At 40.9% G+C, this 17,740-nt stretch overlaps 1 protein-coding gene across 1 annotated transcript in view; it reads right to left on the reverse strand.

The window, feature by feature from the left end:
* The window catches only part of C1QTNF7 (C1q and TNF related 7), an 18,803-nt gene extending 3,694 nt beyond the window's left edge, over nt 1-15,109 (reverse strand). The window contains exons 1-2 of the mRNA XM_007950079.1: nt 15,094-15,109; nt 5,210-5,455 (exon numbers count right to left, since the gene is read on the reverse strand). Coding sequence (XP_007948270.1) covers nt 5,210-5,447 — 238 coding nt within the window. The 5' untranslated portion in view covers nt 5,448-5,455; nt 15,094-15,109. The remainder of the gene's footprint in view (nt 1-5,209; nt 5,456-15,093) is intronic.
* Between the last annotated feature and the right edge of the window lie 2,631 nt (nt 15,110-17,740).

Here is a 17,740-nt window from a genome sequence, read left to right on the forward strand (position 1 = left end):
GAGATATCCTTGCTCCTCAGCACTTGAAACAGTTCCTTCGCAGTTGACTTTCCCAATGCTACACGTTGTCTAATGTCCTGACTGCTGTTTCCGTTGGCATTGATTGTAGAACCAAGCAACATAAATTCTTTGACAACCTAAACCCTGCTTTAGCCATTTACTATTTGGGTGAACCTGAATTAGGGCCTTGATTTGTCTGGCTTCAGTTCCCAGTCCTTGAAATGAAAGAATTGGAGTAGATTGTTGAAGTTTCATCCTTCTGAAAGTTCTTTGAGACCAAACCATAAATTGTTGTTGTTGTTGTGTGCCACTGAGATGATTTCAATTCATAGTGACCCTAAAGGACTGCCCCACAGAGATTCCAAGGCTATAATCTGTGCAGAAGTAGCCTGCCACATCTTTCTCTCGTGGTGCAACTTATGGGTTTAAACCACTGATCTTTTGGTCAATAGCGAGTGCTTATCCATTGGGCCCGTCAAAAAAACTGAACTCGCTGCCATCGAATTGATTCCAACTCATAGCAACCCCTACCAGGTTTCCAAGGCTCTAAATCTTCACAGAGGCAGACTGCCTCATCTTTCTTCCACAGAGAGGCTTATGAGTTCAAACCACTGACCTTTTGGTTAGCAGCCAAATGCCTTAACCACTGTACCACCAGAGCTCCTTATTGGGCCACTGTTGTTGTTGTTGTTATGTGCCGTCGAGTCAAACCCGACTCATAGTGACCCCTCCTTGGGTTTCCAAGGCAGTATTACTATGGCAGTAGGATTGTCCAACCTTCCTTCCTTCCGAGGAGTGGCTGGTGGGTTTGAACCGCCAGCCGTCTGGTTAGCAGGCAAGTGTCTTAGCCACTATGCTACCAGTGCTCCCATTTATTGGGCCACTAGAGCTCCTTAAATCACAAATAAACCCAAATCCATTGCGGTTAAGTTGATTCCAACTCTGATCTTACAAGACAGAGTAGAACTGCCCCATAGGACATCCTAGGATATAATCTTAGTGGGAGCAGATCTGTAAGTCTTTTCTCCCACAGAGCAGCTGGTGGGTTCAAACCAACCTTTTGGTTAGCAGATAGTACTTAACCACTGGGCTACCAGGGCTCCTTAACCCGTAAATACTGGGATGTAATTCTACAATGCTAGCCATGAAAAGATCTTCACAACTTGAACTCTTGGATTTTTTATATTTATATTCCCTTAATATGTTTAACTGTTGGGTGATAGATGATCATGGATTAGAGGTAATAATTTATGGCAATTCTCCCTGTTTGTATGAAGAATTTGCTTGTACTGAGGGACAATACATGAAAGTGAAAAGAAGAAATCATTCTCCTGCTCCCTATTCAGCCGGACATACGCTTGGGCAGATGGGAGAATAATGGAGAAAGGGTTAACTTTCTTAAATGCTTAAAGTTAATACCCTGAGCTGCTAACCCGATGTTTGGTGACATCTCAGAAGAAAAGCCTGGTGATTTACTTCCAAAAAATCAGCCATAGAAAACCCTATGGAGCACAGCTCTACTCTGACATGCATGGAGTTTTCATGGGTCAGAATCAATCTGATGCCAACTGGTTGATGTTTAGGTCTTGAAGTTTGAAGGGAAAGGATTTATTCTTAGTTCTCCATGAACTGGATTTATGTAGATTACTTCTTCAGTTTAATTTCCTCTCCCTCCCTCCCTCCCTCCCTCCCTCCCTCCCTTCCTTCCTTCCTTCCGTATTCCCTCCTACCTTCCTGACCTTCTGCCTGCCTTTCTTCCTTCCTCGTGGGGTGGAGGTAGTGGGCATGTTGAACAAGAATACATGGCTGAGAAGACACTAGTTCTATCTAGTTCCATCTACACTAAGAACATATCCCAAAGACCTCTCTATTCCTCTTCTTTATAAGTGAGGCAGTTTTCTCTTCATTGGACATAAAGAGGCTTTACCTTTCTTTCCTTAGCTGCAATATATCCTTATATGTGTACATGTGTATATTGGATTTAAATAATCCCAGGCTGGGAAAGTCATTTTATTTTATTGAATTTCAATTTTTCTTCATTTGTAAGAATATTACTGTTGCTGAATATGATTGTTGCTAATAAGGTTACAGTGGACATTAAACACTAAATGTAAGTGCATTCGTATTATTGGTATTATGACATATTGTCATTGTATGTGGACATATTGTCCTCTCCCACATGATGGGCTCAAGCTTAGTGATGATTGTGAGGATGACACAGGACCAGGGAATGTTTCATTCTGTCGTAAGTAGGGTTGCTATGAGTCAGAACCAACTGGACAGTACCTACCAACAACAAACCCAAATGCATGTCGTCCAGGCAAAGCCCACGTCTTACTCACACTTGCATTCCCAGTGTGGTGCCTATACTCCAGCCCAGAGCACAGTTGACACTATCTGGTCAAGTAGGGCAGTTTGTCACAACTAAGTGGGTACTAATGGCATTTTACAGGATGCTGTTAAACATCCTTTAATGATCAACGCAGTCCTCCACAGCGATGAATTATTGGTCTGAACTATCATTTCTGCCAAGATTGAGAGACACTGATCTAGAATAATACTACATACTAATAGGTACTGAAATATTTTGTTGTGTGACTAATATATGGGAAAGTGGATGAATGGACTCATGGATATGGGAGTGCAGCTGTTGTCACGTATGGAAAAAATTGCAGGAATTGTGTACATGTAATTTAGTCTGAATGTATATCCATACAAATACCTTCAGATAATGCTCCAACTACCTCAAGAAACCAATCATCCACTTCCAGTTTGTTGTATGACTTTGGATATTCCTGAATGTAGCCATGCCTTACATATGTAGATCACAATGTAATTGGTAGTAACAGCTCACTTCCATGAGTGCTTGTTCTGCTGAGTGCTTGCCATGGGTTATTGCTCGTAATCTTCACAATCACCCTCACTGCCTACACTGCAGTGTAGTAAATTACCAGTATGGCTTTTCTAGCCATAAATCTTTGTAAAATCCATGGTGGAATTTTTTTGTGAGCAACTGAGGAGCCCCTGATTGTTAAAGTTATCCACCTGGGGTAATTCTGTTGAGAGTGGCACAAACCAATGTTGTAGGAAGTTCGCTCTCTCTCAGGTGCTTAGAATTCTGATGTTATGATTGGTTAGTTTGACCACTCTGCCAGGTTCAAAAGGACCCCTCCTGGAGGCAGAAGTCTCTCTGACTGCTGGCTGAGAAAGAGGTGCTGCTGAGAAAAACGCACTCCTGAGAGACACATGCTGCTGAGAAAGAGACACTGAGAGACACGCACTGCTGAGAAAGAGACTGAGATAGATGGTTGGCTGAGAGACACTGGGCTGAGAGAAACTGAGCGTGTTCCTGAACTTCAATTGTAGCCTGTTTCTTCCCTAATAAACCCCTTAATCTAAGAGTTCTGTGTGGCCACTGCATTGAATTATTGAACCCAGCAGAGAGGTGGTGGGTGCTATGGAAGGAACGGTTGGTGTCAGGGTTGGTGAAAGGGCTGGAGGGAAGCAACACGTCTGGCCTTGCAGGTGATGATGGTGATTCTATCTTCCACTTGTGGGGTTAGAGGAAGTCAGAAGATTAGGCCTTCCTGCCCCTTTGGCATACAGCTATTGACAAATGAGGACACTAAGGGTCAAAGAGGCCCAAGGATACTGTTTGTAATTGAAGCAGCCAAGATTGAATCTGAAGTCTTTCTAACTCCAAAGCATGTTGGTGTAACCACTACATTATTCCCTCTAGGCAAAAGAAATGAAAAGGGCCACTAATATAAATTCTAATCCTAGTATTGTTATTGGACTTCAAAAATACTCATGACCATGACCAAGTGATCACTTATGTTCACAGGTGTTACGATATGAAAGTCTTTGAAAAATAACATCTAAGGTCCAAATTAAAGATCCTTTATCTGATGCTGAACATTTGTCTAAATATTCTTTATCTAATGTTGGACAGTGTTCATAGATTTGGTAGCCACTGATGCATACAATATTTTCTGTATTGTGTGGCAAATTCAAAAGTGAATTATTATCTAATCATTTGAATATTTATTATGCTATCGTCTCGTGGAGCACCAGTAAATCAGGTGCAATGATTGGAGAGAGACCTATTGCCTGGATCTATTGACTTTTTCCCTTCTTATCCTTTGTCCCAGTTTTTTACTCAGAAACTTGTTTTCCAATATTGATTCCAAAACACTTTCCATTTTAGAGCTAACACAGCCTCTCTAAAATTTCAATTCAATTTACTCTGAAGGATTGCAGAAGCTGGCAAGCTTCCTGGGCCAACTTATTTGTGACAAGAAAACAAAAAAGTGAAAATGACTGAAGGACTAAGCAACAGCGTGTTGCTGGAAAGAGCTGGGGGATAGTACCAGCAGCCACAGCACAGGCAGGGTAATGATGAGCTAGGGAAGGAAGGCTACAGGGGACTGCTGTCATTTCAAGTGTGAAAATAAGCCTAGACGTCCCTTACATATCTTCGCAGGCACAGGGATGGCACCTGTGCTTCTGACTCTGAATTTCTGCCTCTCCTTAGGCTGTGCATCTCCCCTCCTGTCCATCTGTGTGTCCATCCATCCATGCATTCCCACATCCAGACATTGCCTGCTGGCTGTCACAGTGGTTGCAGTCTGGTAACTGGGAACGCTGGGGTACAGCCAACTGGTTCCAGGACTCAGATGTTTGAATCCACTTCTGCCAGTTACTAGCAGTGCACTTTCATCTTCAGGAATTCATTTAATCTCTCAGTTTTTATATCTACAGAATGTGATAATGTCTATCTGAAGGAGTCATAGGTACAATTAAACAAGAATGCAAGAAGGTCAAGATAAAGAATTTGGTGCAGTACTTGAAGCCTAGTACCAACCACCAGTTGTTGTCAAGTTGACCCTGACTCATGATGCCGCCTGTGGGTCAGAGTAGAACTGGGCTCCATAGGCCTTTCAAGGACTGATTTTTCAGAGTGGATTGCCAGGCCTTTCTTCTGAGGAACATCTGGGTGGACTTGAGTCTCCAACCTTTTGGGTAGCAGCCAAGCACATTGGTTGTTGGGTTCTACCCAGGGACTCTGAACGAAGCAGGGGTTCAATAAATTACTATTATCAATGAAGATGAAGTAGAGAAGGGCTTTACGGAGCAATTCCCATGAAAGAAAGCAACACAGACAGGTGAAGAGGAAGGAAAGGTGTTCATGGAACTTCAGCATCGTTACCTGCAGCCCCCTTTTCACCTTTCTCTCCTTTCCTGCCGTCTCTACCATCTCTTCCTGGAAGGCCGATCCGACCATGGGGCCCGGGGGAACCGTTTGCTCCAGGGGGGCCTGGCGGTCCAGGTAACCCAGGGATGCTACAGATATATCTTGAGGAGTAGCTTTCTCCTTTGAACTGATTACCCCGAGGTTGTCCACTTGCACAAATGGCAAAACTTGTAACATAGAGCAAGACAAACATCTTTGGCTCTGGAAGAGAAACACAGGGATGTGAGTGAACCCTCTCAGGTGGGCGCTCTGGCACAATAGATTCTGTTTGAACACGAGAATTGAGACAATTCACTCCAGTGCTTGCCTCTGCACACACTGATAAAAACTCTGTTTACCTTCAGGATTTCATTGGGAACAATTAACACATTATTGATAAAGCATTCTCAGTGTCCTGTACAGGGTTTGGGGTAGATGAGGATTGATTTAAAAAATTCCAAAATAAACTTCTATCTTGCATCCATTCTACAGGAGTCAATGATGGACATAGGAAAATAACATTTATTTCTGCAAAAGTGATTTTTTTTTTAAAAAGAAAATTAGAGATACAAATGAATATGATAAAGATCAATGGTGTTTCCACCATCCCAAGATAATTATTCTTTACATGTTGGTATACATTATTTCTAAGGAGCTCTGGTAGCACAGTGCCTAAGGCATCTGACTGCTAACCAAAAGGTTGGTGGTTCAAATTCACCAGCCACTCTGCAGTTGTAAGACTGGGCAATCTACTTCCATAAAGATTTACTGCCTCAGAAACCCAACTGGGGTCACAATGAATCAAATCGACTAGATGACAGTGTTTGGTTTTTTTTTGTTGGTTTATGGAGAAAGGTGGTATCATATTTTTACAATGCTTTAGCTGCTTTCACTTAACAATATAGCATGCACATTTCTCCATAGGAAAAACATTTCATAGCATTCAAGAATATTATGTTTGGTTCTACTGTTACACAATCTCCCATCATAGACATATAAGTTGTCAGTTTTCTGCTGTATAAATATCATGTTGTTATTGTTATTGTTAGGAGCTCTTGTAGCTTAGTACCTAAACCACTTGACTGCTAACCAGAAGGCTGGTGATTCAAACCCACCAGCCACTCCTCGGAATGAAGGTTGATTAATCTACTTCCGTGGTGATACTGCCTTGGAAACCCAAGGAAGGGTCACTATGAGTTGGGTCCGACTCGATGGCAAATAAACAACTACAACAACACTGTTGTTGGTAGGTGCTGTCAAGTCAGTTCCAACTCCTAGTGACCCTGTATACAACAGAGCCCCACGCTGCCCAGTCCTGTGCCGTCCTCACCATCATTGCCATGTTTGACCCCATTGCTGCAACCACTGTGCCAATCCTTCTTGTTGAGGGTCTTCCTCCTTTTCACTGACCCTCTATTTCACCGAGCATGATGTCCTTCTCTAGGGACTAGTCTCTCCTGATAACATCCTGAGATGAAGTCTTGCCATCAATGCTTTTAAGGAGTATTCTGGTTGTACTCCTTCCAAGGCAGATTTGTTCATTCATCTGGCAGTGCATGGTATATTTAGACACCATACTAGACTCCCTCATAACTACTGACTGTTTCTTTAGAATTTATGGACTTTTGAAAGCAGGAGCAAAGAGATGCCATTTTTGGGAAAATCGTGTTTTTCACTTGGTAATCATGTGCAATACCAATTAGTGTTAATTGGAGTGCTGTGCAAGTCCTGAGGGGAGTCTCAAACCTTAATTTAAAAGCTGCAAGAAATAATCCCACAGTGTCCCATTAGGCCGTTAGCATGGAGGTTCAATTAAAGAGTTGAGGGAAATTAAACCATGCATTGCACCATGTCCTCCAGTTAAAGCAGACAGAGGGTCTCTTCAGCTCGAATCTAATAGCACTCTGTCCTCCCTGCCAAAGCCTGGCAGCTGAGAATGATGGTTCATTTATTAGCAGGACATTCTGTGCATAGTTTTTAAGGCTCACTCTTCTTTAGGATTAACAGATTTTTGGGTGTGAAACAGACACAGGTGATATACGAGTGATCCTGGGCCATGCAATGAGATATGTTAGGGTGGTTGGACCTGTGCATTAATAGGAAATCTGTGCTGTGCCTGACCTGCCATATCCTTCCCTGAAGGAAATCATAAAAATCTGGGAAAAGCACATTGGATGGAATTGCGTTTGTTCTTTGAGCCACATCAGAAGATTAACCAGGCACACTGTACTCCTTTTGTGGTGTCCTTGGGGAAATTGCAACATCTTGGATCAGACCCAGACATTTACCAGAGTCTAGTAATGATGGACAAATGGAGAGAAACACAGTGTACACATTAAAAAAATAAGCCCAATTCTTAGAAATCTTAGTGAAAAATTGAAGCAAATTCTATAAATCTAGGGTCTGAACCCCTGACCAAATCTCAATGTTACTATTCATGTATCTGTTAATGAATCAAAAGTTGTGTTTTGTTTCCCTTTAGAAAACAGTACTGTTGTTGTTGTTGTTATGTGAGAAAATAGTACTAGGCAGCATTGAAAATCCTCACAACTGGACCAGTAAGCAACATCTTGATAAATGGAGACAATATTGGAGTTGTCAAGGGTTTCATTTTATTCGCTCCACAATCACTATCCATGGAAACAGCAGTCAAGAAATCAGACATGTTGCATTGAGCAGATCTGCTGCCAAAGACCTCTTTAAAGGGTTAAAAAGCAAAGATGCCATTTTGAGGACCAAGGTACTCTTGAACCAAGCCATGGTATTTTCAATTACATCGTGTGTATATGAAAGCCGGACAACGAATAAGGAACATTGAAGGAGAATTGAAGCCTCTGGATGTTGGTGTTGGCAAAGAATATTGACTATGCCACGGACTGCCAGAAGAATGAACAAATCTATCTTGGAAGAAGTTTAGCCAGAATGTTTCTTAGAGGGTAGGATAACAAAACTTCATCTCACGTACTTTGGACATGTTATGGGGAGTCCCTGGAGAAGGACATCATGCTGGGTAAAGTAGAGGGTCAGCAACAAGAGGAAGGCCCTCAATGAGATGGGTTGATGCAGTGGCTGTAACAATAGGCTCAACCGTAGCAATGATTGTGAGGATGGCACAGGCCCGAGCAAGATTTTGCTGTGCTGTATGGAGAGTCACTATGAGTCAGAGCAGACTCCATGGTCCCTAACAAGAATGCCACCAAATCTTCATATCAGGAAGAGCATCATTGCCATCCTCTGTCTACGTAACTTGTACAGCCACCAGTTTCCACTGAGCCCAATCCGACCCTTGCCAACCTCATGTGTGTCAGAGTAGAACTGTGCTCCACTGGGTTTTAAATGGCTGATTTTCCAGAAATTGTTCACCATGACTTTCCAATCTTTCCAACCTTTCAGTTAGTAGTGAACATCTTAACTCTTTGCATCACCCAGTGGCTCTGTCGTATGGCTTGTTGTTGTTGTTGTTGGGTGCCGTAGAGGCAGTTTGGTCTCATAGTGACCACACATATGACAGAATGAAGCACAGCCCAATCGTGTGCCATCCTCGGAGCCATTGCTATGTTTGAACCCAGCGTTGCAGCCACTATGTCAATCCATTTGGTTGAGGGTCTTCCTCTTTTTCTCAGACCCTCCACTTTACCAAGGATGGTGTCTTTCTCCAGGGACAGGTCCTGCCTGATAACATATCCAAAGTGTGTGAGATGAAGTTTCTTCATCCTCCCTTCTAAGATGCATTCTGGTCATGCTTCTTCCAAGAAAGACTTGTACCTTCTTCTGGTAGTCCATAAGGAGCTCTGGTGGTACCGTGGTTATGGTGGTAGCCCATGGTTATTCAATATTCTCTGCCAATACTAGAATTCAAAGGCATCAGTTCTTTGGTCTTCCTTATTCATTGTCCAGCTTTCCCATGCATATGCAGTGATTGAAAATACTGTGGCCTGCATCAGGTGCTTCAGAGTGCTCAAAGTTACACCCCTGCTTTTTGACACTTTAAAGAGGCCTTTTGCAGCAGGTTTGCCCAATGCAATATGCCATTTGATTTCTTGACGGCTACTTCCATGGGCATTGATTGTGAATCCCAGGAAAATGAAATTCTTGACGACTTCAATATTTTCTCTGCTAATCATGATGTTGCTTATTGGTCCAGTCATGAGGATTTTTGTTTTCTTTATGTTGCGATGCAATTCATACTGAAGGTTGTAATCTCTTATCTTCATCAGTAAGTGCTTCAAGTCTTCGCTTTCAGCAAGCAAAGTTGTGTCATCTGCATATTGCAGGTTGTTAATGAGTCTTCCTCCAATTCTGATGTTGCATTCTTCTTCATATAGTCCAACTTCTCAGATTACTTCCTCAGCATACACATTGAAGAAGTATGATGAAAGGGTACACGCCTGACACACACTTTTCCTGGTTTTAAATCATGCAGTATCTTGTTGTGTTTGAACAACTGCCTCTTGGTCTTTTTACAGGTTCCTCATAAGCACAATGAACTGTTCTGGAATGATCATTTTTCACAATGTTGTCTGTAATTTATTATACTCCATACAATCAAATGCCTTTGCATAGTCAATAAAACACAGGTAAACATCTTTCTGGTATTCTTTGCTTTCATCCAAGATCCATCTGACATCAGCAATGATATCAGCACAAACTATGAAATACTGATCCTATTGCTTAACTTGGATTGAGACTTTTTAACATGCTCAGCAGATCTAATAAAGATACTACCCCCTCGAAAGGCCTTGAAAGATAATGGAAAGAACATTCTATTCACACTGCCTGCCACATTTAAAACAAGATACAATGATTAAATTGCTAGTTCCTTTCCCTTCTGAAAGGATAATTAGAAGAGGTTTTGAGAAAGGATTTTAAAGAGGAGAACATACTCATTAAAAATACTCATAGGAGGGTTTTAACACAGACCTGGGATGGGATTTTGCCGGTTGAGGCCAGGCATTGGTTATAAGAGAGACTTGACATTATCTGGAGAGAAGGCAGTGGCATGGCATAGACACTGTGAGGGAGATGTGGAAAGCACAAATACTTCAGGAGTCATGCGGACAGTCTGTAAAGAAGTGTGTGGTAGTGGTCTAGTTGGTGGTTGATGGGGGAGCAGAAGTTTTAAAGATGTGCCAGGAAGAAAAGATTTAATAGCCAGCCAAAAATACCCCCAAAGAAGGAACAAATTGAAGTGATAGAAATGATCAGATTCATTCATTGAACAAATTGATTGTCTTTCATTAACAAATACATTAAAATATTGTCTGTGAATGGTGGATGCATCACCAATTAGAACTTTTGGGAAAGCACCAACATGATTATCTATCAATAATCTTCATGAGAATTGAACAGCAATGTACTTTCATGCCTGATGCATGGAGATGGAAGGGCGGTGAATAGTCAGTCTTGTCCTGAGGCTCAGTTCACACAGGATGAGAAGGTGGCATGAACTGTAATGGAAAGCCACAGTGACATCACCCTGCAATGGCTACCATTTCACTTAACAGCCGAAAGCCTCGTGGAACATGGTCTGCAAGGCCCTTCTTGATTGGGCATCCTCTTTCCTTGACTTCATCTTCTACTTTCCTTCTCACTTTCTCAGTTCCAGACACACTAGATTCCATGTTGTTTCTCAATGACACCAGGGATGCTTTGCCTTGGGTCCTTCACACTCTCCTTCTCCAAAATGTCCATATGGTTCATTTTCTTTCCCTTCTCACATTTTTGCTCAAATGCCACTTTTTCATTAATGACAATGATTACCACCTTTCAACTCTTAGCACATTTCAAGCTACTTCTTATACCCTTTGATCTTTTCTCATGCTACTCTAATTTTTGTTATTCTCCATAGCACGTATAACCCTCTAACTAACTATGTTGCCCATGGGAGAAGCAGTCAAGAAATCAAACAATGTATTGCATTGGGCAAATCTGCTGCAAAAGCAGCATAAGTGGCACTTTGAGAACTAAGGTGCACCTGACCCAAATGATGTATTTTCAATCACTTCATTGCATGTGAAAGCTGCACAATGAATTATGATGTTGATTAAGAATGCCGACTATACCATGGACTATCAGAAGAATGAATAAATCTATCTTGGAAGAAGGACAGCCCAAATGCTCCTTAGATGGGAGGATAACAAGACTCTGTCTCATGTACTTTGGACAAGTTACCAAGGGGGACTAGTCTCTGAAGCAGGACATGAAGCTTGATAAAGAAAGGGTCTGTGAAAAAGAGGAAGACCCTCAGTGAGACAGATTCGCACAGTGGCTGCAACAATGGGCTCAAACATAGCCACAGTTTTGAGGATGGTGCAGGATCAGGCAATATTTCATTCTTTTTTACATAGGGTCACTATGAGTCAGAAACAACTGGACTGCACCTAACAACAACAACACCAACACCAACACCAAACTAACTAGATTGTCCCTGTGTTTATTTTCCTTATTTTATATTGTATGTCCACACCTGGGAGAATGTAAGGTCCATGAGGACAAGGATCTTTGGTTTGGTCATTTATGCCTCTAATTGCCTACAGCAGTGCTGGAGAGCGGGACAAACTAAAAGGAGCTCTGGTGGCACAATGCCTAATGCACTTGACTGCTGACCAGAAGGCTGGTGGTTCAAACTTGCAGTGCTTGGAGAGAGGGATGAGGGGAAGATTTTGGGGGGCACTTTTTGAAGAAAGAACAGTTATAGAATATGAGAGTATTATTAAAGAGAAAGAAAATATTTAAAGAAACATTCCTGGGTCTCACACAATAAAACTTGAGTTGTTCTGATTTTGCATGGTCTAGGTGTTTTCTACTCAACTATTGTGAAAGATCTCTGGTGGTGTAGTGATTAAGGCATTTGACTGCTAACCAGAAGGCTGGTGGTTCAAACTCACCAGCCACTCCTTGGAAGGAAGGTTGGGCAATCTATTTCCATAGAGATACCACCTCGGAAACCCCAGGAGGGGTCACTATGACTCAGACATGACTTGATGGCAGTAAGTTTGGTTTAGTTTAGGCGTTTTACATATATTACTTTTTTTTCTATAGAGGATGCACATGAATTTCATAGAAAAGAAATAAAAGGGTATGCAATGAAAAGTAAACCTCCTGTCTTCCCTCTAGCTTTTCCATCATCTGGTTTCTTTATCGAGAGGTAATGACCACTGTCAGTTTCTTGTGTGTCCTTTTCCCCTCCTTCATTTGTACTCAACGGACAATGGACGATTTTCTGCACTTATTATTATTATTATTATTTTAACTTAGCTTAGAGATCTTTCCTTACTAGTCTATATAGAGTTGCCTCATTTTTCTTCATGGCTGTTAACTATCCACTATTAACAAAAATCAAACCAAACCCACTGCCACAGAGTTGATTATGACCCATTGTGACCCATAGGGTTTTCAAGGCTATAAATCTTTACGTAAGTTTGTTGTTGTTGTTATGTGCCGTTGAGTTAGACCCAACTCATAGCGACCCCTCCATGGGTTTCCGAGGCAGTATCACTACGGAAGTAGATTGCCCAACCTTCCTTCCGAGGAGTGGCTGGTGGGTTTGAACCACAAAGTGGGTTACCTCATATTCTTCCTGTAGAGCAGCTGCTGGGTTTGAACTGCTGACTTTGAGTTCATCAGCCAAATAGCATAACCACTGTGCCACCAGAGTTCCTTATCCATTATATGGATGTATTATATTTAGCCAGTCCCCTATTGATGCAAATTTAGGATATTTTGCTAGGAGTTCTGGTGATGTAGTGCCTAAGGCACTTGACTACTAACCAGAAGGCTGATGGTTCAAACCCACCAACCATTCCTCGAAAGGAAGATTGGACAATCTACTTCCCTAATGATAATGCCTCGGAAACCCAAGGAGGGGTCACTATGAGTTGGATCCTACTTGACGGCAATGAGTTTATTATTAGAAATTGGGCAATGAATACTCATGTATATAATCTTAGCACATAATTCATGATATGAGCATCAAATAGTTGTTCCAAGTTCATCTTTCATTTGTTCATGTATTTTTTTTCTAATTTTTACCATACATTCATTTTTTTCCTACCTTTTTTTTTTTTAATGTCTACTATATTATGTTTATAAGCTACTCTCCACTTCAAGAAAATAAAACTGTTCATTTTTCTTTTAGTGTTTTGGATTTCATTTTGTCCACTTTGAAAAATGTGATCCATTAGATTTTTTTCTGGTAACAAGTATGAGGCAGGTACAGATTATTTTCAATAATCCATCCTGCACCTATTGCTTCCTGCTTTGCAATGAACTTGGCTATTGGGACTGAGCATGAACTTGGCTCAGGGACTCAGCCATGTGGAGCATGGATTTATAAACATTGCAATATCTTTCATTACTTTTATTAATATATAATTTACACACTATAAAATTAATTCATTTAAAGTATACAATTCAATGTGTGTCATAATCTAATTTTAGAACATTTTCATTACCCTAGTGAAAAACCTTGTGCCCATTAGTAATCACCCCTCATGCAGCATGTTTCAAAGGACTGAACTGAATTATACAAATCTATGTAGTATATGTGGTAACACATATTGTTTCTACACTGTGCTTCTTTGGAGTGAGAAAATAAAACCTCTGGAAATATTGTTAATCTTGAATGGATTCATCCCAACCATTGTAAATGATGTTCTACTGTATTTTTGTGTAGGTATTACAAAGTAATAGGTTTTTAGTTTTTTAAACACTTTAAAAAAATTGATTTGTGTTATTGTAGATTTCAGACTCTTGTTACTGTATATTTTGACTTATTCAAGCCAGGAATGTGTTACAGCATTTTGTAATTTTTTAAAATTCACATAACCCTTTGTTCTTACTAAACTGGCTATGGAAACCACCTGAAGAAATACTGATTATATCAATTTAAAGATTAACTTCCAGAAAACATGTTCAGGGATTGAAATTCCTTTGCAGATAAATTAATAATAATAATAATAGTAATAACAAGATGATTGAAATGAAGAAAACATACTAGAGTTTTTGCTACTGTGCTAGGCATTTTAAAGACATCATTCACTTAACTTCCATGACACTTTTATGAAGCTATTATCTTCACTTTACAAATAATTAAGTGAGGCTCTGAGGACTCACGCCTGCAGAGCCTTAAGGTGGCACAGCCAAGATTGGAACTGAGTCCTTGTCTCCAAACACTTTTCACCTACATCATGTGAAGGAAATTGTAGCATATGACTTCATGACACAGGGCTGCACTTGATTATTAATTCAAGGTGGAAACGTGCTTTGCCTGGAAATCATTAGGAGGAGGGTAGGTGAACAGGCACGGCCAAAACAAGACATATCCTTGGCCTTCAGAGGTGGAGATCCCACAATAGCAGGCTTTGTCCTGTCCAAGCAGTGTTAGGAGTGGCACTCTGAGTGAGACCGGGTGGGCAGCTTAGATAGGTGGTCACGCTCCAGTTCCTTCTGGATTGTAGTTCCTCAGCTCTTTGCCTTTGGGGCTCCAATTTCCCCTTAAGTTTACAATTGCTTATGCTGTGAATTACCTTCCCTTCTCTTCCTGTCTCTACCGACCCTGCAAGACAACAGTCCCTAGCTTGTCATTACTGCCTAGCTCCTCGCTTGCTTCTCCAGCAACACGGGAGCTCTACACCACTGACATCTAGGTCTGAGGCTGGTCTAGAGGAGAGTCTCAACAAAGGTTGAAATAAGCAAACATATTTATGTATAGAGATTTATAATTATCAAGAGTTCCTGATTTGTAAAGCCTTGGCTGATTATGCAAACTGCTATGCTGGCACAACAGGGAGACACGGACATCTGCAAAACATTTTCTAGTCTAGAGAGCAATTTTGTGTCCATGTCATCCTCCCAAAGACCCTTTTCTGGTAGACTGGAGAGGGAACTGAGGTGCAGGGAAGTCTGGTAATTGGTCTACAGTCACAAATCTAGCACCGGACGAGAGATTTAAATCCAGGTCTTCAGTTTACTGGGTTCTTCCTACAGGACCATCTGTCTAATAAACTCAGTAGCTAGAGTCGTGAAAACAGGCCATAACATCTACAGTTGCCAAAGTGTTAAAAAAGAGTAAACACCATACCTTGGTCTGGGATGATGGGTTGCTGCAGGATTCTAAATCCACAAGAATTTGAGTATATTTCATGAGAGCCCAGCGAAAAACTTGCTTTGGTACCAGACAGAATAACAGATCCAAGTTCTCAAAGATTTCCAAATAGTTGTGCTAAAAATACTTTTCTCCTTTAATCCCAAAGAGCCAGAGGCCCTGGAAGTCATTCGTCGGGTGACGCTCAACTCCGGGGCCGGTTAAATTTGAGGTTGTGTTTGGGATAAAACTTAAGTGCCCGCTTTCCTTGACTAAGTTTAGAAGCGCCTCCATCTCTGTGTGTCATGGCCTCTCTTTCCAATTTGCTTACTTTTTTTCCTCTTCTTTTGTTTTCCACTGAGTGGAGGTTTCAGGAAAAAAAAAAAAAAAGAAAAGAAAAATTACTCACCAAGTGGAAATTAGTTGTTAGCTTAGAGAAAAAAGTCAGATCCTATTTGAGAATTTTCTGGACATAGGGTGATGGTGTTTCATAGAACAACAAAGAGAGGTGCCCTTGTTCTTGGTAAATATGGAAGGAAATGGCTCCTCATTCCATGTGCTGCAAAAAAGAAAGGTCTTGAATGTGCTGCTATTTTCTTTGTCCTCTGATGAATGGGTAAATGATTGGGTATCTTTAGAGGACAAGTATGCCTTTGTTCCTACAGATACCTGATCATAACAACTCAAAAGGCAGAATTGTTCTCCAAAACCTACCACTTGTCTTCTTAGATGCAATCAGCTTCTTTGTTTCTTTTTGATAAGTATTTCTTCCATCTCCTTAGCAACAGCAACATATAATTCATGACATTTTCTATGGAAATGAAGTAACTGAAATCTTGCTTTCTGTCCCATTCTTCTCAAGCAATTGAATTCTAATTGGAAGAACTGTTTATAGAGTTTGGAAATGTGAACACTCGCAAATTTGACCAAGAAGATAGGTGAGTTTCCCATATCAGTAAGTTTTATTTTGTGTTGGCTGCCCACCTTCCTCATTACCCATATGTTAGTGTGTCATACTGTGTGGCATGTGTGTTGTTGTGATGCTGGAAATTTTGCCACTAATATTTCCAGATTATCAGGGTCATCCATGGTGGACAGGGTTCTGGGGAATTTCCAGATTAAGACAGACTAGGAAGAAAAGCCTGGTGACTACTTCCACAAATTAGCTCATGAAAACCCTATGGATTGCAACAGATTACTGTCCGATATAGTCATGGAAGATGAACACTCTGGTTTAGAAGGCCCTCAAAATACACAGTGGCAGCAACAATGGACTTGAGCACACCAATCCTCATGAAGATGAAACAGGATGGGCAATGTTTTGTTCTGTTGCACTTGGGGTCGCCGTGAGTTGGAGCTGACTCTATGGCAACTAACAACAACAACAACATCTATTCTTCAATCTAGAGAAAATAACCTTTTCATTTTTGTGGGCTGTCCAAAATCTAAATGATGTCATTATTGTTGTTATTTGCCATTGAGTCGGCCCTGACTCATAGCACCCCTCCTTGGGTTTCCGAGGCAGTAACTCTACAAAAGTAGGAATGCCCAACCTTCTTTCCAAGGAGTGGCTGGTGGGTTTGAACCACCAGCCTTCTGGTTAGCAGTCAAGTGCCTTAGGCACTATGCTAAATGATGTCATAGGGTAGTGGAAACAATGCCTTGAATGTAGCAGCTAGTTACACTTTTTTGCCTACCCCCCTCCCCTCAATTTAGAGTAGGACTAAAATCAGAGAGAGTCGCAGAGTTTGTTTTCTCATCCTCAAAATAAAATAGTTGCCCTTAGTTATTTCTAAGGTGCCTCTAGTCCTTGATACTCCATAGAGTTTTCAATGGCTACGATCTTTTGGATGTAGATTTCCTTCCAAGGTGTCTCTGGATGGATTCAAACTGCCAACCTTTGGATTGGTAGCTAAGTGCTGAACCATTTGTGTGACCAGAGACTCCATGTGTAACAGAGCTCTGATTATCTGACTTTAAGAAATCTTCCCTCCGCCCTCACCAAAGTCTTCAAAAAGGCTGAAATAGGAAACTAGTCTTAATAAGCTTAATTTTAGTTGTTTCAGCCTTTCAATGTGTTCATTCATTTACAAATGATGGCCTTTCTTAATGGGATTTTCTCATTCACTCTTCTTGGAAATAGCGCAATCTCTGCCAAAAAGCTTAGAAATGGAGGAATTGGTTAACCTCCAAAAGTTATGGATGTGTTCTCATTTTTCTGCCTTAATTTGTCCAAGTGTTGATGCAATTTATGAGAATTTTTATCTGCTTATCTGTGTCATTCACAGCTTCCTTAATTCCCCCTTCATGTTTTGTTTTTTTTTTTTACCACATTTTGGATGCTAAGGTATGTTGTATTGTTAAAGTATCATAGCATTTTTCTCTATTCTTCAGTATTTGATTGTTTTTTTGTTTCATTATTG

Source organism: Orycteropus afer, unplaced genomic scaffold (assembly GCF_000298275.1).
Source record: "Orycteropus afer afer isolate SDZICR_OR568_19922 unplaced genomic scaffold, OryAfe1.0 scaffold00262, whole genome shotgun sequence".
In the NCBI taxonomy this organism is placed as follows: domain Eukaryota; kingdom Metazoa; phylum Chordata; class Mammalia; order Tubulidentata; family Orycteropodidae; genus Orycteropus; species Orycteropus afer.